Raw genomic sequence first — 23691 nt, forward strand, 5'->3', positions numbered from 1 at the left:
TATTGTTATCCTGATGGTCCTGTACTCATTAAAACACAAAGCAGCCAAAACGCTTGATGCAACGTGTTCCAAAAATATTTTTAAACGACAGCGCGAGACTAAAATAAAGTAAATGTTAAATCAAGCGAATAGTAAATTAAAACAACCAGAGTGGCAAACAACAAAGCTCTTTTATGAACTAATAGCATATTATTTAAAACAACAACACACATACAAATAAAATATTTAAATGAGGTGGTTAGTGCGGAGAATGGTAATTTCAGTATTTTTTAATAACAAATATACAAAACCATATGCTATGTATGTCAGTAAATTTGTTTGTAATTTTTTACAACACATCTTTCTTTTTTTTACATCATTGTACATAAAATTGCATGGCCTACGTTGTCTTTTTACCACATTATCTGATGTGTTTAATGTAGCATTTTCACGTTCTTTTGACTACATTTTAATTTTAAAAGTTTTTCAATCCAACCCCTGGCGCCCTCTGCTGATCAGTTGGGCGGGGCGTTCGTGAGTGGGCGGGGCGATGGCGTACTTCCTTTGGCGGGCGCTGTGCGAAATTCAAAGCCGCGGCTCAAACCGTTCAGTCAGTCCGCTTTCTACGGGTTAGTTCTTCTGGTTAGGATTTGGTCAGAATAAATTCGTCTTTTTTACGGTGAGTGTTTGGATATGTTGTATTACTTATTTAAATCTTAGGAAGTGTCATGTACTAAGATAAATTATATATTTTTTGTTTATACTGTGGTTAGCGTAGCATGTTAGCTTGCCCTGTCAAACAAAACAAACATGGTTAACATAAACAGGAACTGTTGTACCGAGATGGCACATTTAAGTGTTAGACTAGACCTCTATAGAGGTCGGTGGCTGTGTTGCAATGACTTTCCTAACAGGTCAGCATGTTTGTATTCTCTACTGCAGAGATGTGGGATTTTATCGTACCGGTTTGTTTGGGCGATCTCGTGAAGTCTGGTGCTGTTAACCAGTATGTGGTTCAAGATGTGCTGTCTGTTAAACAGCTTCCCTCTCATATCAACAGTAAGTACTGAGATCGTTTTAACTGTATGCATTTCGGTATTGTCTCTCAATTTTTGCTTGTGTAATTTCCCCTTTTCTGTCTGATTTGAAGGTTTTAAAGCAGCACTGAGAAGTCAGGGGCCCCTGAGCATCCTGGAACATTTTGACACAGCATACAGTGTTCTGCAGTGAGTGTGGACATTCCCATAATAATCACATTTTTGATCAAGTTTTTGTTTTTGTCAGTCAATGTACACAATTTTTTTATGCAAAAGTATAATTTTGTATAAGATGCAAAACATAAACTATATACAATTTCCAAAGCCTTAGAACAAGTTAATGAAAAATGTGTATTATAATAAGAGAGGCTTATATAAATAATTTTTTTTATATATATAATTCTTAAAGACCAAATCATTAACACTGAGATGAATGGGCTAATCATCAAATGAAAACAAGTTGACAGTAATAAGTTCTTACAGCTTGTTATAATGTTTTATCTGTCAAGAGTGTTTCAAACCCAAGAGTGTTATACAGTTCTTTACAAGACACCGAAATGGGAATAACAAAATGGGGCGAAATGTATAACATGAAAAATAACAATATTATGTGCTTTATTAAACATCAACTCCATGTGTTACCATGCCTTTGTCTAAGCATAATTTCTAATTGCATTTAGACATTGTCGCACTGTCGATGTGGCAGTAAAAGAAGACATGCTGGAGTTGCTGATACAAGGTTAGTATCTCATAGTCATACTTGCATAACAACTAGTCTCATATTGCTTCTCGTTATGCCCAGTGAATCAAAACTACATTTCCCACAATGCTCTCTGTTCTCAGTGGTCAGGGGCCTGTCTGTTTCCCTGCCGACGCTTCTCCTGTCAGGCTCTCTGTCAGCCGTGGACCGCAAACAGCAGCTCAACGCTGTGAAGATGAGTGTTTTTCTTCTTTGCAAACTCACAGAAACACTTGAGAGTGACTCATACATGGAGACTATCATCACAGCACCCAGCAAGGTACTTCTGAATGTTATCAAGTTTTTATTATTCATAAGTAGTTTATACTATGCCCCATGATGAGTACAAGGCAAATACGAGCTGATTGGCTGGGATTTTGTGTTCTCTTGCTTTCTGACTGGTGGGTAATCTTGGCAGAGCAGTGGAGATTGGCTGCGCTGCTGTAAGGGCCCATCCATATTGATGCTGGCTGTTAAACATAATACAATTCTCCTTTAGAAATGGATATTTGTGGATGATTTGGCAGCTTACAGTGTGTGTGTGTGTGTGTTTGTGTGTATGTTTATGTCCCGAGTGTGTGTAAATGTGTCGGTCAACAAAGAGTCACATCTCCTAACAGGCCCACCAGCTGTGAATGTTTTCTTTGGTAATCTGAGGGCAATAATTATTGCTTTTATGCTTGTTTGTTTTGTGTATACAGTATATTAAACATCTCTTTGTGTTTGTCTCAGGGTCGTAAGAAGGATAAAGTTGCCGGGAAAGGTCTCCTGCAGTGGGACAGTGAGAGAGAGACCATTCTTCAGTGTTTGACTCAACTGCTGCAGCTGGACATTCGCACACTGTGGAGTCTGTCTCTAGTGGAGGAGGAGTTTGTTAGGTAAGACACTGTTTTTCATCTTAAGGGCTTTTCACACTGAACGTGAAAATTCGGCGCAAATATTCGGCGTGATGACGCTTTTGAATCGAAACAACAGATCCCTATTAAGCTATTCACACCAGACACAATCATTCACGGCGAGAAAAAGCGAGGATTTTTTTTCTTCAAATTTTTTTCCCCTGTCGCTCTGTGAAGAAACGGGCCATCCAATCAGATTTGAGCTAAGATCACGTGCCTGGAGCAGCTGCTGTTGCACAAAAAGGCAGGAGTGGTGACGCTGTTTCGAAAACCAGTGTAAACAAACAGAAGAAGAGTATTCTGAGAGAAGAGAGTGGATGCCGAGTTCTTGTTATCTTTGGTTTCTGAGAACTTATTTATTCTCACATGTTCTTAATATAATTTCTATTAATTCTCCACTGAATTATGTGATCTGGAGTGTCCGTTTTCTCCCACGTGCGCAAATGTTATGAGTCGGAGCGTGTTTACTCTCTAATGTTAAAATTTAAAAAAGTTACATTTTTCTACACATGAAATATGAAAGCAAATAGACATGATTATGACACTATATTTTCTATATGTGTTTTGTATGCAGCTCATGGTATTTTTATAACAAAGGATGTTTATGACTAAGCTGTGTGGCTTTGTGTGTGTCTGCCTATTATAGAATCAAAATCAACTATAGATCACAATCAGAAGTTATTACAAGCACTCTGATGGTTTAAGGTGGGTTTTAAGCAGTAAACAGTAATTAAACAGTAATCACATTTTCAAATGATGCTAATTGTACTTCTATTTATATTTCAAGATGTTTTCTTGTAAAGCATTATAGATAGTTTGTGTTTCTGGCGTAGAACCAAACTTTATTTAGCTATATTAATTTAATGCTATATATTGAGCAGCAGATTATGTTAAATCCATAAATGAGATGCATATCTGAGGAAAAATGCATTGTTGGTCGGCGCCACCTAGCGTGCAGGTGTGAATTAGCAGAGACGAACATTGATTTCACGCTCGGTGTGAAAGCACCGTTCGTTGGCGATGCGCCTCGCTTTTTCGGATCACGAGCAGTGTGAAACGGCCTTTAACGTGTCTGTTTAATTTAACATCATGATCACAAATGCAGTTTACTTGTCCAACATTTGTCGATTCATGTAGCTGTGTGACATGCTGTTGCTATAAACTCCTGGAAAACCCCACCATAAGTCACATGAAGAGCAAGTCCACCAGAGATGCCATCATTCATGTGCTAGGAATCATGGTGAAGAAATATAATCACATGTTGGGTAGGTTTTTATGTACACATCACACACCTGTGAGTAGGTTTGCACTGGTGTAGCTTGTATGTTGAGCTGAGTTGTCCTGAAATTTTTCTGTTTCCTGTACAGGAGCATGTGTGAGGGTGATTCAGCTCTTGCAGCACTTCGAGCAGCTGGCATCAGTATGTGCTCAAGCTGTGGCTTCCTGGAGCTCAGAATATGGGGTCAAGGCCATCGTCGGAGAGATCATGAGGTGACACTTCAACTTGTGATACTTTGTTGGTATGATTGCATCTGTGCTTACAAATAAAGAAAAAAAATAACTTACAAGTCTATATGAGTGAATGGGTATTTCTGGTGTATCACCACTCATCAGATGATATTATTTTACTTGAAAGTGTATAATTTGAAGTTTATTATTTTTAAGGTTATTATTAGCTATTATATCTTTTGGTTTGGCTCTATGAAAATCCAAAGAATTAAATTTTTTCCATGTATTTACTGCTGTAAGTTCTCTAAATTACATTTTACATTTACATTACATTTATGCATTTAGCAGACGCTTTTATCCAAAGTGACTTACATTGCATTCAAGTTACAGTTTTTACATTTTTATCAACTCTTGCTTTCCCTGGGAATCGAACCCATGACCTTGGCGTTGCTAGCGCCATGCTCTACTATTTGAGCTACAGGAAAGCCATTACATTTTGGGGTTGTGTTTACAGCAGATTATTTTGATTTTAATGTAACATTTTATTACAGTAATAAAACATTTTGATTATACTGCTCACACATGATCATTTTCATCTAAATCAAATCTCCACGTGTGTGTTTCAGAGAGATTGGTCAGAAGTCAAGTGAGGAACTAGCCAGAGAAGGTTCAGGTGTGAAGGCTTTCTCCAGCTTTTTGTCAGAACTCAGTACTCTAGTACCTGAAACCATGATCCCCAACATCAGTGTTCTGCTGACACACCTGGAGGGAGAGGTACAGTCACGCGTGTGTTCTCGATCACATCGCTTCTGTTGTTTGAATCTTGCCCTGTGATGAGACCAAGGCGAATATGAGCCCACTGAGTTAGAGTCTGAGCTCTCCTGCGTTCCTATTGGCTGGTAATCTTGGCTGGGCAGTGAAGATTTACTGTCTTGCTGTAAGGGCCTGCCTACATTCAACAAGCCCCTTTCTTTGAAATTTCTATCCTTTGAAGAAATGTGGAAGAAAAAGGATGGAGCTTACATTTTGTGTGTATGTGTGTGTGAGAAGGTTCACAGGTTGAGTCTCAGTTCTCTGCATTAATTCTTTGGGCATTGAGCTCTCTCTTTGGTAATCTGAGGGCAATCATTTAAAAGAAAGCTTTGAGTTTTATAGCTTAACTTGTCTTTGTATGTGGATGTGTGTGCTCTGTTAACATTCTGTTTGTCTTTGGACAGAGTCCGAGCCTGCGGGTGGCAGTGTGTGAGGTTCTCGGTGAGGTTCTTGTCCGGGTTCTGTCTGGTGATAAACTGGATGATTCTGCTCGTGCAAGCCGAGATCGTTTCCTGGACACACTGCAGGAGCACATCCATGATGCCCACTCACATGTCCGAGCACGTGTGCTACAGGTCTACGCACGTATTGTCAACAGCAAGGTGTGTGGGTTGTTTTTCCTCTTTTCTCTTCAACAGAAAATTAAGGGTTTTATTTTTGGGTGCTCTAAGATATAATCCCCCGCCTCCTTTCCAGGCCTTGCCCCTGTGCAGGTACACAGAAGTTATGGAGCTGACCGTTGGGCGTCTGGGTGACAAGTCTGTCCATGTGTGTAAGAGTGCTATCCAGCTGCTGGCTGCCTTCATCGCTCATAACCCTTACAGCTGCAAGGTACAAACATGCTCAAAACATCTGGTGGATGCACTACCATTCAAAAACATTAACCTTTATTGACCCCAAACTTTTGAACACTTGTGTATTTAACCGTTTACATATATTAAATGTACTTGCTTTTGTTTTCTCCATGTCAAGTTGAGCAGTGTGGACTTGAAAAAGCCGCTGGAAAAAGAGATGGCCAAATTAAAAGAGATGAGAGATGCTCAAATAGAGCAAGTTCCCGGTATGTTTCTTTCCTAACTGAATTGCTCCTTTTAGTCTTTAGCTCCAGTCTGCCTGGAATCACTGGTGCTGCAGAAATTGGTTCCAGCTATAAGCTTTTAGTTTTGTTTATAGTTGCAGTTAGAGGTGTGCGTTATGACTATTTTTGATCATGGACGATAAAAATGTCTCCACGATCTGCTTTTGAAGAAATATCGTAGTATCGTGCTACAGCGCACATTATGTCAAATACAGGCGCCTCCGTCTCTATATACTGTACAACATGACATGCAGCAGTAGAGTTACTCTGACAGGACACTGCACTTATTCGCGATTGCAAAAGTACATTATTTGCACAAGCCTTGCTGGTTAAATGTTTAATTCGCGCGCTGGTCTGATGTGCGCTTTTTCTGCGTGAATACACTAAAAAGCCTGTCTAACAGCACCTGATTACTCAAGTTATCTTTTGCGCTAATACTGTCAAAACACAAGGTTTATGTATAGACTCCGTTATTTATCTCTAAAATGAAAGTAAATAGTTAAGAGAGAAACGGATGCGTCCCTGCGTGCAGGTCTTAAAGGGACAGGACACTAAACATGCTGTCGACTGTCATTAAAGGGATGGTTCACCCTAAAATAAAATTTCTGTCATTATTTACTCACTCACATGTTGTCCCAAACCTCTATTAGTTTCTTGTGCTGAACCCAAAATAAGATATTTTGAAGAATGAGGGTAACCAAAGTTTAAGTTGCTGGTCCACATTGAATTTGATAGTAGGAAAGAAAAATCCTATGGAAGTCACTGTGGGCCAGCAACTGTTTGGTTTTCCACCTTCTTCAAAATAGCATTTATGTTCAGCAGAAGAAAGAAACTCATTCAGGTTTAAAACAACTTTTGAGTAAATGATGGTATAAAAAACATTGACAGACAGGCGATGACAGAATATTTATTTTTGGGGGAAGTATTCATTTAACGTTAACAAAACGCAAAGAGAACAATCACTCCCTATTCTTGACTGAAAAACTTAAATACAGTTGCTTTAGGAATCAGTCTATGTAGTGTTTTATTTTTATATTTGTTCATTCAGTTTCATTGAATGCTCCTGCTAAATACACCTATTGTACCTGAAAATAAAGCACTGTTTGTTTTATTTGTATATTATGTGTATTTGTAATTTGTATCTTTTGTTCTTATTTTTTAATAAGAAAGATAAAATAATGACAGATTTTTATCTTCGTCCACTTTGGCCTCAATATCTGCCATGTGTTTGTTTGTTTTTTTTACCTTGAAAGGCTTTGTCTTTCTAGTTTGGCTGTAATGCTCAGACAACTTTAAAACCAACATGACAAAGAATCGTGATTTAAAATTATTGATATTTCTTTAAAAAAAAAACGTGATATATTTTTTCCATATCGCCCACCCCTAGTTGCAGTCATCACCGCAGCTGATCTTTGGGATGCGATGGAGCCTGAGTTGGAGTTGACTGTGAAAGCAGAACTGGAGCCTGGCAGTGAGGAAGAGGAGAACGAAGATGAGGAGACCGGTGGAGAGGAGGAGAGAAGCGACAGAGACATTGCTTTAGAAATCGCACAGCTTCTCCGGGAAAGCAAATACAGGTATGTGTGAATTAAAACACAAATATTCTCATACCCTTACTTCTGTTCACAGACATGCAATGTGTTGTGTTCTTTTGTTTGTAGGAAGGCAGTTAGTCTGTGCATGCGGGCTCACTCTCTATACCCAGAGTCATCGTTCTTCTCAGATCTGGCCGACTTAAATGCAGAAACCCTCGTCAAAACACTTGCAACACTTTTCAAGGGTATGTGCTTCTTTGAATAGTCTTCTAAACTTCCACATTAGAGTCTTGCTCCGGTGCACTGTGGGACTAGTTCTTGGTCTCGCCTGCCTAGATTAGATGACCGGTTTTCTAGTCCATATAAAACAGGAGTTGTGTTTGTGTATCTCTCTTCTCTCAGGCCCAGAGCAGGAGACACCTGAGGCTGTGTCGTGCGATGATCCACCCTCCACACAGAAAGAGGGGGGAGAGAATGAATCTAGAGAGAGTGAACTAAAGAAGCAGGAGATGTTGGTTCAATATTTGAAAGACACAGAGAGCTTCACTCTACAAGTGGAAAGAGCCATCGCTGTCATTAACAACATGCTGTACTGGAAAACCACTACAGGTAATTACCATGAATTAAATGACTGACTGGTTTATATTAAAATTGGCATGAAATTAAAATCCTCCCTATTTTATAAAGGCATTCATTTCATCCATTTACCTTTTAAAGGGGTCATATGATGTTACTAAAAAGAACATTATTTGGTGTAATGCAATGTGTTTGTGGTTTAAGGTTCAAAACACATTATTTTCCACACACTGTACATTATTGTTGCTCCTCTATGCTCCGCCTTTCTGAAACGCATAGATTTTTACAAAGCTCATCGTTCTGAGAAGTGAGGTGTGCTCTGGACAGCTATCCAGTGTGTCGTGAATGGCTGATTGCCTCAAGCGTGTGAAGGAAATGTTACGCCCCTTACCATATTGTGATGCCGTGTCTTGGCGCGATGAGTCAAAAGCAATAAAACCCATTATAAACTAGGCTTGCTGTGATAGACAGTGTTGGCGGTGATACCGGTGTTAAGCCGCAACACCAGTTATGTCACTTGCCTGCGGCACCGTCCCTCACCGTCATTTTTATTTTTTTTTATAGTAATAAAAGTCATTTAGTTCAGTTAGAGAGCAGACACTACAATTAAAACTGAACATGGCTGCTCAATGCAGCAACACCAAACGACAGTCGCGCATCACAGATCAGATTTAATTTATCACGTGAGGAGAGCGAGTCGAGCTGACTGACAAGAAGAGTGAGGTGAGACGGACAAGACCATGGCAGAAGAGTTTCAAAACTAAATGTAAAAGCGCCCGTTTTAAAAATATTTTGGATTTTGAAAAAAAGCCTGTTGACCTGCCATTTATCTAAGGTGATATTGGAAGGTTTTTTGTTTTTTTTTAACATTCGTTTCTCATTTATTTGGTTCCACAACATTTGCTGATTTTCAGTTTTGTATACCTATTTAAAATTTGTAAGTTATTTTATATTAGGCATATAGCATGGTGTATTTTTACTCGTTTTGTTGATAAAAGTTATATGTTCTACGTTGTATTTTGTTGCTTTAATTGAATTCAAGCAATTAATGTCGAATTGCCACTAATTTAAAAGTGAAAGTAAAATGGGCACGGGGCTTTTACAAGCTATTTAAAACCGAAGGAAAGCGAGGGAAAATTGAAACGACACACCCCACCACGATGATACCGGTATTACCGGAGTTGTCACACGTCGATTAACCAGTGGGAACATTTCTTCACCGTCACAACCCTATTATAAACAAGGCATTTGTTGCATTCAGTGGGGACATAATCACTGATTATAATGACTTATATTGTCTTTTTACGCATTGCATCGCGCCGCGTAAACATTACCATGTCTGCATTTGTGATCGGAGAAACGACAAACAAAAAGCACTACTCTACACTGCTCAACTGAATAGTCAGTGGCAAATTCTTTAAATATGAAAACATACTTGCAGGCTGTGAGTCAGAAGCGCCAGACTGTCCTTGTGACATTGGAATTGCCCCACTTTATAGAAACAGCCTTTGAGCACAGCTGGCATTGTAGGCTACTCTACGAGGTTCAGGAAATATTTCTTAGTAAAATGCGCTGCACACACTAATATTTGGGTTAAACTGTTCTGGAACAGTGTTGTAAATACAACTTAACCACTGACTTCTAGTTGTGTCCTCTTTTGGAAGCCCAAACAAAGTAGTTTCGCTGTCACAGAGTCTCCAGGACATGGCAGCAACAATACTACAGCGAGAATAAAAATCGCGCCCTCTTTCTTTGCATAAACATTTGGGTGGTGTTATGAAAATCTTCCCCCACAGTGACGTTTTAGGAGGGTGTGGACAAGTCTTAAATTTTATAAAGAATATCTCTTTGGTTTTGAGACTTTAGTCTTTGCAACTTCAGGGATCTTATCTATGCATGAACGGCTTGTAACACCCCAAAGAGAAAGGAAAACTTGAAATCGCATCATATGACCCCTTTAATCAAAATGATTTAACTCAATCACTTGGTGAAAAGACTTCTCTCTCTCATGACACGCCAGACTTTCCCAGTCATTTAGTCCACTTAAACCCCTTTCTTACAATTGACTGCAAGGTCTCATTCAACTCTTCCTCAGTCCAGTTAAAACCAAGTCCCGGCCGTGCATTTTCTCAATTTTTGATAATTTGTTTCTCTCTAATATAAACCTCAATATAGAAAAGACTGTATGACTTTAAATACTAAATACAAGGTTGGCAATGTGTAGTTCTTTTATCGGTCTCCCTCTCTCAGTTGTGCAGGAGGCGGTGCAGTTCTGTGTCACAGCGTTTGAGTTTAGTGTGGCCAACTCTGTATGTGGGGTCCGAAAGATGCTGCCTCTTGTCTGGTCCACTGATGCCACAATCAAAGATGCCATCATTCAAGCCTACAGACGCCTGTACCTCAACCCCCACGGTGACAACACCAGGTCTGCAAACATTTTGATTTATTCCTTAAGGCTAAAGGAACACAATTTTATATACTGTAGCTCAACTGGTCTTTTGTGTCTGTCCATCAGGGTGAAGGCTCAGACCCTAGTGGATAATCTGTCAGATCTGATGATCGACGCTTCACTGGGGACCATCCAGTGTCTAGAGGAGATTGTAAGTGTCTTTTGCCCTGCGTGTAAGCAGTCATTCTCATAATTTATTGTTCTTTGATATTGTTTTTGTCTTGGTGCAGGTCCAGGAGTTTTTCAGCAGTGAGAGTGCCCTGCAGACTTCAGTGGTGCAGGTTTTGTGGGAAAGGTTCTCTGGTAAACGAGAAACTAAAGCACTTCACAGGAGAGCTGCAGTGCTATTGCTGGGCATGGCAGCACGGTGAGACACTCAACTCTTAAAGCTTCCCAGATGTCTTAGAATGATTCTGATTTAATGTCACAGTATAATTTTGCCCAATGATGAGACTAAGGCGAATGCGAGCTCATTGGGTAAGAGTCTGAGATTTTCTGTGCTCCTATTGGCGGGGAATCTTGGCTGGGCAGGGGAGATTTACTGCTTTGCTGTAAGGGCCTGCCTACATTAAGCAAGTTCTTCCTATCAAGCTCTCCTCAGAGAAATGCAGGAGAGATTTGGGAAGCATGATCATTGTGTGTGTGTGTGTGTGTGTATATGTGTATGTGGAGACAGGTTGAAACTCAGTTCTCTGTAATGTCCAATGAGCTATGAGCTAGTTCTTTTGTAATCTGAGGGCATTCTTGTCTTTATGCTGTTTAAGGCAAGGTGGGCATTATTTCAATCTGTTACATCATTTTGTGTGTGTGTGTTTAGTGCTGAGAGGGAGGTGGTTCTCGGCAATTTGGACACACTGTGCTCTGTCGCTCTGGGTGAGAAGGTTGCAGAAGATTACCTGCTGGCTCGGGACACACTCATCACCATCGCTAACATAACAGACCATGTGAGAGTAAGTATTTACACTCATGTATATACAACCAATCAAAGGTTTGGGATCAGTTTTTTTTTTTTTTTTTTTCTCCCTCTGAAAAGTATCTTATGCTCAGCTGTGTTTGTTTAATCAAAATACAGTAAAAAAAAAAAGTTATATTGTAAAATAATATTACAATTTAAAATGGTTTAAGATTTATTTTAAAATGTATTCCTTGTGATGCATAGCTGAATTGTCGGCAGCCATTACTCCATTCATCAGTGTCACATGATCCTTCAGAAATCATTCTAATATTCTGGTTTGTTTGCTCTTGTGTGTCTCAGCAATCCAAGGGTGTTCCCTTCAGGCTTCCTGTGGACCACCATCTCTTCAGCTGTCTGTCCCAAGCTATTGCTGATGGTTTGTACCTTTTAGCTCCTTTTGCCATTGTTTACATCTCTTATTAGCTTTTGTGTTGGGTAATCTGATCACAAGTTTCTTATAAAATGCTGCACCAAAAATTTTAAAGGCTTTGCCACATTTTCCCCCGACACATCCTTTTGTGACTTCATTTGAACAGGAGTAGTCCAGTCCGATCCCCAATGGCAGACCTTCATGGAACAGGCTGTCCGTCTCATCTACTTTTTGGCTGAGTCCCCTGACCAGCTGTGTTCCCGCCTCCTCCAGCGGTCTGCTCATCTCCTATTGGAACAAATCACAGAGGGCGGAGAGCCCAACCAATCACAACTGCAGGAAGGCGGATCTCAGGGCTCCGAGGAACAAGGTAATGTCAGCACAAGAGATGTAACTTTTTCCATACTGTGGAATTGACATGAACTACTATATAAAATATAAAATTACACTACAATTTAAATGTTTTCTATTTGAATTTTAATGTTTCACTATATATCTTAATTGTTCATCAAATTAATGCAGCCTTGGTGAGCATAAGAGACCCTGACAATTGTGTACACGTTTATGATTGCAAAGGTAACCTTCTTGTTCTAGTGAATTGCGTGAGCTTGGCCCAGGTGCTTTCACTGTGTGGAGCTGTGGCCTTCTGGCAGGTGTCTCACCTTGAGAGAAGTGTAAGCGCTGAGCTGCGGAGGAGGAGAGGAGAAAAGGAAGAGGAGGAGGAGAAAGAGAAGGCACCTACCAACAAAAAGGTTAATGAAGACAGTTCACTGATCGGTTGTTACATGTTTTCTGTACAATCACATTAAAGTGCTGCCTAATGCACACTGCTGACTTATGTGTCATTTGCTAGAAGGCTAATGACAGTTGTGTGGAGGAGGAGCTCGGGCTAGTGGGCGCCTCAGCTGAGGACACTGAGGCAGAGTTTATCCGCAAGATCTGTGAGACGGAGTTATTATCTGGTGAGCCCATCTAAAGAAACGGTTGGAATAAAGAGAGAGTCTTCATAAACATGCATCATAATTTTATGTTTATTACCTGATTCACAAAGCACTCACTGATCCCTGTTGCACTATGGTCTATCTTTTGCAGAAGGGAACATGTTGAGTGCCTTTTTGCCTTTGCTGGTGAAAGTTTGCAGCTCTCCAGGGAAATATTCCCACCCTCAGCTCACCACTGCTGCCTGCCTGGCTCTGTCTCAGTACATGATGATCAGGTATTTCTGCTATTGTTTTATTACACTTCTGTTCAAAAGTTTGGATTCTGTAAGGTGTTTGTTAATAGAAATGTTTTTCTAAAGAAGCCTCTTATGCTGACCAAGGCTGTACTTATTTGAGAGTGAAAGATTGTTTACAATCTAAAATTATAATTTTTTTTCTTATTTGAATATATTTTTAAATGTATTTCATTCCTGTGATGCAAAGCTGAATTTTCAGCAGCCCTTACTCCAGTCTCCAGTGTCATATGATCCTTTAGTAAATATTGAATATTATCATCAAACTTTTGAATGGAAGGTTATATTACATTTATAATGTTACATTGTTTAATGTACATTATAATGTTTTTTTGTTTTTTCTTTTCCCCTCAGTCCCACTGTTTGTAAAGACAATATCCGGCTGCTGTTCACTGTGCTGGAAAAATCCCCACTTCCTGTTGTCAGAGCCAACACAATTGTTGCTCTTGGTGACCTAACAGTCCGCTTTCCCAACATCCTGGAACCCTGGACGCCCAATCTTTATGCCAGGTAGCTACAAACCAAAAGGTCAAACAACCACTGGTCTAGGGGATATTTTGCATAATCAGTTGTCCTAGTTAATTATGTTTCCTGCTAAATCTATTACAATGCAATCACTCGAAAGTTATAGCTTTCATAGGGTTCGAAATGTCTTTTGCTGGATTCTGGTGATCAGTATTGCAACTCATTTGTCTTAAGGTTGAGTGATGAGAGCGCATCTGTGCGGCTGACTGCCATCACGGTTTTGACTCAGCTGGTGCTGAAGGACGTGATGAAGGTCAAAGGTCAGGTCAGTGAGGTTGCAGTGCTCCTGCTGGACCCTGAGCAACACATCGCCAGCCTTGCTCTCAACTTCTTCAATGAGCTCTCTGCAAAGGTAGCCGTTCCACTGCAGCAATGCCATCTCTTTCTCTCTCATGTCTCCTAAGATGAGACACACTAATTATAACTCTGTTTTTGTTTGGGGGTTTTTTTTTTTTTTCTTTTTTTTTTTCAGGACAACGCAATTTACAACCTGCTGCCAGACATCATCGGCCGATTATCTGATCCTGAACGTGGAATGAAGGAGGAGGACTTCAACACCATTATGAAGTGAGATATGATTTATGTTGCTATTGCAGTTTATCTTATTCTGCATGACAAGCCATAAATCACTTCTATTTAACTTTCTCTTTCAGACAACTCTTCTCCTACATCACAAAAGAGAGACAGACAGAGAGTTTAGTGGAGAAGCTCTGCCAGCGATTCAGAACCGCAAAGTGGGTATCAGACATGATTTGTTTTTAATTGGGCTACACAGTCTCACAATGTAAACAGTGCTCTAAAAACATCTTTCCCATTCATCACCAAAACTAAAAGGTTTAACCTGGGATTTTTCTACTTCAAACAAGTCCAAAGATGCAATTCTCTAAAATCAAATTTAAAAAAGGGCAATGAGAGCTTTTTGTGGTGCACTGGAAAACATTGCTAGAGCAACATTTGTGAGACTGGGCTCCTTATGACAGATGATCAGTGTGAAGGATCAGGTCTGCCTTATGTGATCTTGCCCTGTTTTCTGTTTGCAGGACTGAGCGTCAGTGGGCAGATCTGGCCGTGGCTTTGTCCTTGTTGTCTGTGTGCGAGCGAGGTTTCAAAAAGCTGCAAGATTGCTGGGACTGTTACAGTGATAAACTCACTGAGCCTGGAGTCTATCAGCCCCTCCTGTCCATTGCAGCCAAACTCCGTCGAAGAGCCAAACCGCAATTTAAGGTACTAAATTTGTTTCTGTGTGGCTAGGAAATAAAACGGCATATTGTATACAAGTGTGCCCACACAGCACTGATCAAGCCTTGGTGACCGTTTATATTAGTGTGTTAAAAGGAGCTGTGTTTGTTTAGGCGCAGGTTGAAGACTATGAGAAGCGCTTGACGGCTGTTCACACTAAAGGGCTGGAGAATGTGGAGAACGAGGAGAGCGAACAGCAGATAGGAGACACACAAAGTCAAAACCTACAAACACCACAGCCACACAAGAGCATGCGCAAAACTACACGAGGTGAAGTGATCAAGCAGATCAGATCTCACAAAGAATTCTATTATATAAATTATCTCACTGTGTATCTCTGTATCCTTCAGGACGTGGTAAACCGAAGTTAGATGACGGCGACCTTGTAACCCCAAGAAAATCTCGCGCTCGTCCCAAACCTGCCATCACCTTCAGCAGTGATGAAGAAGAGGAAGAGGGTCAGTCACTTTCACATGATTATCAGTTTTACTTCTCATTTATTCCATGTGCAGTACAGTGCTTCAACATGCTTAATTTTGATTCTTTTTCAGATGCTGTCATGGCTGAGAGCGAAACACCTAAAGTGACGACACCCATCGCCCGCACACGACGCACTCGTCTCAGACACTGAGCACTCTTTTTCAGAATTCCCAGTTTTTTAAATACCTCTGCAATGTAATTGGGTTTTAAAAAGATGAGGTCTGTGACTGTCATTTATAAATATTTAATGTTTTAGTTGCCATCAATATGGTATATCTGTGTTTTTATTTTTTAATTAAATGTTTTTAAACCAGGAAAGTAATGGCTGTTTTTATGTTGCATATAAATGTGTCTCATTCTCAAATGTATGTATCATTGCAGTTTTTATTTTAAATTGCATTTTGTGTTTTTCATGCATTTTGGATTTGAACATGAAGTTTTACATCCAGTTAATCTGTTTTAACAAAGTGTTGTTCAGACACGGGACTTTTAGTTTTGTAGGCGGTCATTCCTTTTTATCTGAAGAGATGATCTGTTTTCACAAAGCTGAACTGTGTCTGGGCAGCTTTTATCGCGTCTGCAGTGCCTGCGTTTTTCTTTCATAGAATGCCGTTTCATTCTTAGAAGTTTGTTGCAACGAACGGGAAAACAACGGTTAGAGAGCCTGTCTCAATGAGATACTGATCCGTGTTAAAGTTTCAGCTGCGTGTCATCGACTAATGGAGCGTGAGAGAAACTACCTCAGTTGCTTTAGTTTTGCACCGTCGAGTCCAAAGTTAAAGACTTACTATGAATTTATATGTGCTTCGCAAAAGTCTTTAACCACTGTCTGAAACTCGAAAAGCGAGGTCGGTGTGCAGTTCAAAAACAACTGCACCAAAAAACTTCTGCGATTATGAGAGCACGAGACGCATTTACAACATCCAAGTTCCTCAGCGGTTTAATTTCGCCAAGGATGTACTGCAGAAATTGGAAACTAAAGAAAAGGTCATTTAAGGAAATGTTCTTCTGTTCTAATATGTTTGTCACTTGTTCCATTTTACTGTAAACTGGATAATACGCATTGTACAAATTTACGTTAACGTCCCCTTGTGAAAAAGTGCACTTAAGTATACTTTCATAAAGTGTACTTATTGCAGAAAAAAAATAACACACATAAGTACAAATTAAATGTAATTTTCGACGCTTAAATGCATTGTATTTGTAATTAACTTCAAATGCATCACATTTTAAAGTGATATTAAATGCTATAAGTTGAACTTTTAATGTGAACTAAAATATACTTAAATGTCATTTCAATGTTATATATCTCTGGCAATGAAGTTGAAGTTTAGTATAGGCTATTTAAAATTTTATTTTAAAAATCATTTAATTTACCTAGTTACAATCAACGCAAACACCAAATGAAAACCCACTACAGTTATTGACAGAATCTCTAAAACAAATATACAAAAATGCGTTTTGCTGATGCACAAGAAAAATATACACGGCTGCAACACTTTAACTCACTTATTAGAAAGAGTCTGGAGAACAAAGCCAAATCACTTAGAAAAGTACCTAATCCCCCCATCATAGAAAACATCATTCTGTATGATGTATAAGCCCGTTTCCTCATTGGGAACCTAAAAATGTCCACAAGGTCAAACTTTACTGGTATTACTATCCTTGTGGAGTCATTTGGCCTCCATAACGTATAGGATTACTAACACACTTAATACAAAAAATAAATTGTGTATTGTATCCAAGCATTTGGAAAAAGTGTTGTGTTTTGAAAAATGTGCATTTTGATCTTCAGTTGTGAATTATGTCTAGAGTTTAGAAAAATTACATGAAGGTTCTGTTATTAGTGCAAAAATAATAAAAAAACTAAATGATCTTTTAGCTCTATCTTTACAAGTTTTTAGAGGCTTTATAATTATTGTTTTTTATATATACTGTCAGCAGAAGTTTGTTTTTAATGGCAGGTAAGTTACAAGTTTTTAACTGAATTGGTTATTAAATGACTTGAGAGTCTTGACCTGGATGGTGTAATGATCACAGCAGAATGAGGCTGATTCATCTGGTCCAGGTCTAGTCCTCATCTTTGTCTGTGGTTTTTGACAGGTTTACGTTCAGGGCTCTTGAGCACTGTCTGTGTGCAGGAGAGCCCATTAACCCAGAGGTGATGTGGAAATGGAAAGAACTCACTGGACTGGACATCTATGAGGGTTACGGACAGACTGAGACTGTAAATAAACAAAGGAATAGTTCACACATTTTAAAATTTTCTCACGCTCAGGCCATCCAAGACGTAGAAGAGTTTGTTTCTTAATTAGAAAATTTTGGAGAAATTTAGCCTTACATCTCTTGCTTACCAATGGATCCTCTGCAGTGAATGGGTGCCGTCAGAATGAGAGTCCAAACAGCTGATAAAAACATCACAGTAATTCACAAGTAATCCACACAATTTGATCAAAAAAAGTGAACACAGCTTTTCACTTCACAAGATGGCCTGGAGTAGTGGTGTGAATTATTGTGATGTTTTTATCAGCTGTTTGGACTCATTCTGACGGCACCCATTCACTGCAGAGGATCCATTGTTGAGCAAGTGATGTACTGCTAAATTTCTCCAAAGAAACAAATGTATCTACATCTTGTGTGGCCTGAGGGCGAGTACATTTTCAGCAAATGTTCATGTTTGGGTTAAGTATTCCTTTAAACAGCTGAATCTCTTTTCTTAAATCAGGTTTTATCATTATAGACACGAGTGAAAATGGGTCCTAAATTAGCATCTGTTTTCATCTATATGATTACAGATTCATAATAGAGACTAAATTTAAGTGTGCTGTCAAACAAAGATAGGTCATAGCTCTTTTTTTCCACCCAGGTTTTAATAGCAGGCACATTCAAAGGCATGAAGATCAAACCAGGATCTTTTGGAAAGGCATCACCAGGATATGATGTTCAGGTGCAGTAACAGTCTGTCCAGGGTTTAAACTGGGTATAATAATAGTTGATTGTTGTAGCTACTGGCTTCATATTAAAAATAACTATAATATATGGACTGAGATATAATAATACAGATAATAATTGCATAAAAATAAAAAGATTAAGTTTTAAAAATGACAGAAAAGCAATTGAGGTAATGCATTGTTTTCTTTCATCTATTGGATTGGTTTGTTTTCCTGTGAGGTGAACTGTGGACTATTTTGGTTTAAGGTGGTGGATGAAGATGGTTCGGTTGTGCCTCATGGACAAGAGGGAGACCTCGGCATCAGAGTCAAACCAGACAGACCCTTCTCTCTTTTTACAGAGTATACAGTATGTTTTCCTTTTTCACATATTATTAGAGTCTGTACTAACATAAAAGTTCTCGAGCACGATTTGCACAAACTAAACGTCTTGAACTAAATTCATCCTATAGGGGGAGCCAGAGCGCACGGCAGAGTGTTCCCGAGGTGATTTCTACCTGACAGGTGACGGGAGTGATGGACGATGAAGGATACCTGTGGTTCATCAGCAGAGCTGATGATGTCATCCTGTCCGCAGGGTACGGAATTCTACTTATAACCATGATGTTAAATCTTTTAAATCTCATATCTCATGTTGTGTGCGTTTAGGTACCGCATTGGTCCATTTGATGTGGAAAACGCTTTGATAGAGCATCCAGCTGTAGCAGAATCTTCTGTGGTCAGCAGCCCTGATCCGGTTCGAGGAGAGGTAGCGCAATGCATTCTGGGATTGCCTTCTCCATGAAGGATACGTGCAGAGTGACCTTAGAATTAGGCAAAAATTACATAACATGGAAGAACAGAATTATCAGGAGAGTGCATATGATGCATTTAAATGGTGTCTAAGTATGCAGTATGCATGTAGTTGATATAAAATTGTAATTAAGATAATCATACATGTAATACAAAACTGTTTATTCCAAATTGTAATTATAATTTTTTTTGAATTGTGCTGCTCCATGTTTTAGGTGGTGAAGGCTTTTGTAGTGCTGACAGCAGATTATAAATCATGAGACCATAAGGAACTGCAAACACATGTGAAGACTGTGACAGCTCCTTATAAATATCCACGCAAGGTGACTTACGATACAAATTAAGTACTTCCTCATTTAATCCTTAACTGCAGATCTTTTCAATTCAGTCCATTTGAAAGGAATATTTTGTTCCAGCTTTTATATGTTTAACTCTTTTTATTTATTTTTTGTCAGATTGAGTTTGTGGATCATGTTCCCAAGACAGTAAGCGGGAAAATCAGGCGAGTGGAGTTAAGAAAGAAGGAATGGGGACAGCAAGCAAGCTAAATCTGGAAATGAGAAAACTAAGTTCTGTACAAATCACATTCCACCATTTTATATACAACATTGCCAGATGTCTTCCCACTTTAATGCACCACATTTAGACTGATAAATGGATCTACAGACCTTCGCCTGCAGGTGGAGCTATTTCATAAATCAAGTTGCAGAACTCATTTTAATTTCATGCAATAAACATTTTAAATGATTCTACCTCATGTTTAATTGGAGTAAGTCAAAATTTATAAGCCTTGCAGTGTTCATCTTAAATTGTTGATCATATTCTGCATATGCAAAACCTAAATGTGAATCAATTTGTAACAAAACAATAAGCATTTATATAATTAAAAACCTATTTTTCAGTAATTAATAAAAGCATTTTTGGGTGACTATATGTTAGATAAAACTTGTTTATTATCTCTTCCAAACACAGTGATCCTTTTTTCCTCAAGAGCATGATGCCATGTGACGGATGACAGATGGCAGACACAAATCTGATCTGTGCTGAATGATGAGAGGATTGTGAGGTTATAAAGATTTCTGAATTTACCCCACAGAAAGGAATGAGGAATGTAGTGATTTTTCAGATGACAAATCTGTTAGTAAATTAGTTACTAACGGACTAATGGAGAAAAACAGATTCACCTACAGCAAACAGATAACCTGTAGCTTGTCAAAAATAATAATAATGTGACAGCTTTTGAAAAATGAAAGGCTTTATTTTATTTTCACACTGCCAAAACTTTAACCAAGCTGTAAATTTCCCACTCTGGTTATTCAAGGACCATCGAGGGTGAAGTGTAGTACTGTAGTGACTGTAGTAATGAGAGACAGGTGCTGTTTAATTGACCTGTTAATGGGGCTTATGTTTATCAGTTGGAAAAACAGAGCCATTGACATTACAATTGAAATATCAAGCCAAAATATGCCAGACCTCAATCAATTCAACTGCTTCATGTCATTAAATCAGACTAGATGTTTGTTATGTCAGCCTGAAAACACCGCTTGTTTGTGAATGCAGAGATGTGTTTGTGGATGGATCTGTCGGGTTTGGTTTGTAGCGAGTAATATGAATGAATGGCTCAAACTGCTAAAAGACTGTCAAAACCTGAGCTGCTTACCTGTCCTTACAAAAGGATATAGATATGGCTATAGCATGGATGGTACCAAATACCATAGTACTGTGATATAAAGTGGGTTCCAAGTCTGTGTCTACCAGTGAAATTAAATTCCTTCATATTAGTTTAGTAAATTGTGCTTGATTTTTAAGGATTTTCTTTTACAATGTATATTATGTAAGGAATAATTGACGACGGGCCGTTGAATTATTAGAAAAATAATCGCGGAGTGGCCGTTACACCTCGGGTGTGCATTATTTTTCTAATAATTCAACGGTCCGGAGTCAATTATTCCGCTTATACTACGGTTGCCACACCTCAAGACATCGATCAGATTATATATTTCAAGGGATTCGTCCGGTTTTTCTACTTAAATCGCTATTGTGAGTAGGATTATTTCTTCCGCATCTCATCCAACGACTCTTTTGCTAGTTCCAAAACGTCATTTTAAAGCTGGCAATGGAGGCTTGAGCTGTTGATAGCAGACTAATGCAGTTAATAATGAAGTTATTAGAAAGAGAGCGAGAGAGACAGAGACACAGAGAAAGAGAAACAGAGAGAGAGAGAGAGAGAGCTTGTATGAATTAGGCTACCTCTGTGTGTCCCTCAACAGTGTTCTGAAGCACCGTCTCTAAACTGTAAGTCTGCTTTAAGATGCAGCGCTGTTATTACCTCGCTAGTGAGAAATGTCATGTGTAGCCTTTAAGTTGCTACACTAGGCTAACTGATAAAATCGTCAGGGCAGCGCTGACAACGATGCGAAGTGATATGGAACTGTAATGCGGTCAAGAAAGCTGCCTGGAACTACGTTCGCCGTGCGTTTCCCTGAAAATAATTGCACACCTCAGAACGTTCGTCAGCCAATCAGATTCAAGCATTCAACGGCCCCGTAGTATAAATATTATTTAGCAATAACAATTTGAGTGAAAAGTTGAACACACAACTTGAACACCCTAATATGTTATGGCATATTATTTATTGAGTTTTATATAATTGTAAAATTTCTTAAAACAGAGTTTTTAAAGTTTATGTCACTGATACAAAATGATTTTTTTGGTGAAGTAAATACTACATAATTATTTTTATACTACATAAAAATGAATGTAATTTCTACATTAAATAATTGAGTTCAGGCAAGAATTAAACAAAGTAAATTATATATTAGTACTCAAGTTAAGCTTGTAGAAATTAAAGTTTGAACTTATAAGTATATTTTACTTGGAATTGTTTGTTATGTTTACAAGGATTCTTTAAGTAAATCTCAAAGTCATGATCCCGTTGTTCCCATCATGCACTTGTGCATGAATAATAAGGTTAAATTGTGCTGTTTTCGAGATGCTTTTACACTGTTTTATGGTTGCTTTTGTTGTTAGGTTTAGTAACTTACTCTTTTGTGACATCTGGAGTTGATCTTCTACTCAAGATGACCCATTCGTACTGAAACACTATATCCACTGATTGTCAGTGTGTTCATTTGGGTAATAATTCTATTGAGTGGACATATTATCTTAAAAGGATAACAAGCTGTCTACTTGCTTGCATGTTTGTGAGTGAATCACATGCTTTAAATAGCATGGTTGTTTTTCAGTGCTACATTGAGTAAATTTTAGAAGCCATGACTGAGTGAAATGTACTTAAGTATTGCAGATTTAACTTAAAATAATTAAGTAAAAATGACTCCTCAAACTCTAACTGGCCATGTTAAATTTACTTATTACCTTTGCTAATTTCACCTTAGTTAAGTAGATTTTACTTCATTTTTATTTTGCAAGTTTTTGCACACCTAAATTAAGTAAAATGTAAGTATTGAATTAGGTAAATCTTACTTATTGTTTTTTCTCGGTATAGGCCTGTGGTCTCAGACACTGAAAACTGGGAATGGTATTAATCACATACAGTGGTGGCCAAGATTAGTAGAGCACTAGTATTTTCACCAGTTAAAAAATGTTTTTAAGTCAGTTATTTCTATCTTTTGCTGTAGTATGTCAGGAAATATCATTTACATTCCCAAACTTTCATTTTGCCATTAAATGTAATAATCCAGTGAGATTTTTGTCTGACAAACAGCCAGTGCTCCACACAGAGATCTGATCTGATCATCATCCAGTCTGTCTGGAGTGACATGAAGCAACGGAGACAGACTACATCCAGAAGAACTGTGGCAACGGAGATGCTTCAAGAAATTACCAGCAAAGCTAAAGTACTGTTAAAAGTTTAAGGCACTTGTGTAAAAATGCTGTAAAATGAGATGCTGTCAAGAATAATGTCATAAATAGATTTTCTTTATCAGTAAACTTCAATTAACTAAATTAAATCAACATTTGGTGTGAGCATTCTTTGCGTTTAAAGCATCTTTTTCACTAGGTGCACTTGCGCATAGTTCTCCAGGTATTGCAAGTAGGTCTCTTGAAACGTATATTATATTGCCACCAGCTCATGTTAAATGGTCCTGTGATGTGACAAATGAATTGTTAAAACTAGACTCACTAAATAATGCCTCTAAATTAATATATCATGCATATTAACTGTAAAGGAACAAGCAAATATCATGCATATTAACTGTAAAGGAACAAGCAAATATCATGCATATTAACTGTAAAGGAACAAGCAAAATGATGTTTCAAGTAGTTTTAGATGGAGTACAGCATGCCCCAGTGCATTATGTCAAATTCCACTACAGTTTTATTACTGCATATCAAAAAACGCTAGTACCGTGGTACTTTTAGTGTAGACCGCATCTGAATCAGCTGGAAGCGCCTTTTATGAAAAGCTGTCTAGGTAGGAAGCACACTAGGTTTTGATTAAAAGATGATTTTTAGGGCATTAAGTTGAGCTTTGTCAGAGAAACAGCCGTGAGGTGGACACGGGTCACCGACTCGGATGTTTATGGATTATTAGTTTTTTCTGCATTAAGTGCAAATCACGTGAGATGAATGC

General features: G+C 38.6%; 1 protein-coding gene and 1 pseudogene across 2 annotated transcripts; both read left to right on the forward strand.

The window, feature by feature from the left end:
• Positions 1-482: 482 nt before the first annotated feature.
• Positions 483-17097, forward strand: LOC306881109 (condensin complex subunit 1-like). Its single transcript, XM_079435019.1, has 32 exons — positions 483-658; positions 922-1038; positions 1130-1205; positions 1697-1755; positions 1860-2035; positions 2488-2633; positions 3789-3916; positions 4019-4142; positions 4727-4874; positions 5318-5515; positions 5610-5744; positions 5886-5973; positions 7379-7568; positions 7653-7771; positions 7929-8135; positions 10353-10527; positions 10618-10702; positions 10782-10918; positions 11369-11501; positions 11807-11882; positions 12043-12246; positions 12471-12628; positions 12730-12838; positions 12969-13092; positions 13465-13620; positions 13810-13987; positions 14108-14202; positions 14289-14369; positions 14676-14859; positions 14988-15144; positions 15225-15332; positions 15426-17097. Exons 2-32 carry the CDS (start codon positions 924-926, stop codon positions 15503-15505), a joined length of 4149 nt encoding a protein of 1382 aa, XP_079291145.1. The 5' UTR covers positions 483-658; positions 922-923; the 3' UTR covers positions 15506-17097.
• On the forward strand, positions 16983-19841 carry LOC306880949 (acyl-coenzyme A synthetase ACSM3, mitochondrial-like; annotated as a pseudogene). The gene is made up of 8 exons: positions 16983-16993; positions 17458-17581; positions 18221-18301; positions 18553-18654; positions 18758-18883; positions 18954-19053; positions 19313-19420; positions 19553-19841. The product of its transcript is annotated as an acyl-coenzyme A synthetase ACSM3, mitochondrial-like (transcript).
• The last annotated feature ends 3850 nt before the right edge of the window (positions 19842-23691 follow it).

The sequence above is a fragment of the Barbus barbus genome (assembly GCF_936440315.1).
Source record: "Barbus barbus genome assembly, chromosome: 15".
Classification (NCBI taxonomy): domain Eukaryota; kingdom Metazoa; phylum Chordata; class Actinopteri; order Cypriniformes; family Cyprinidae; genus Barbus; species Barbus barbus.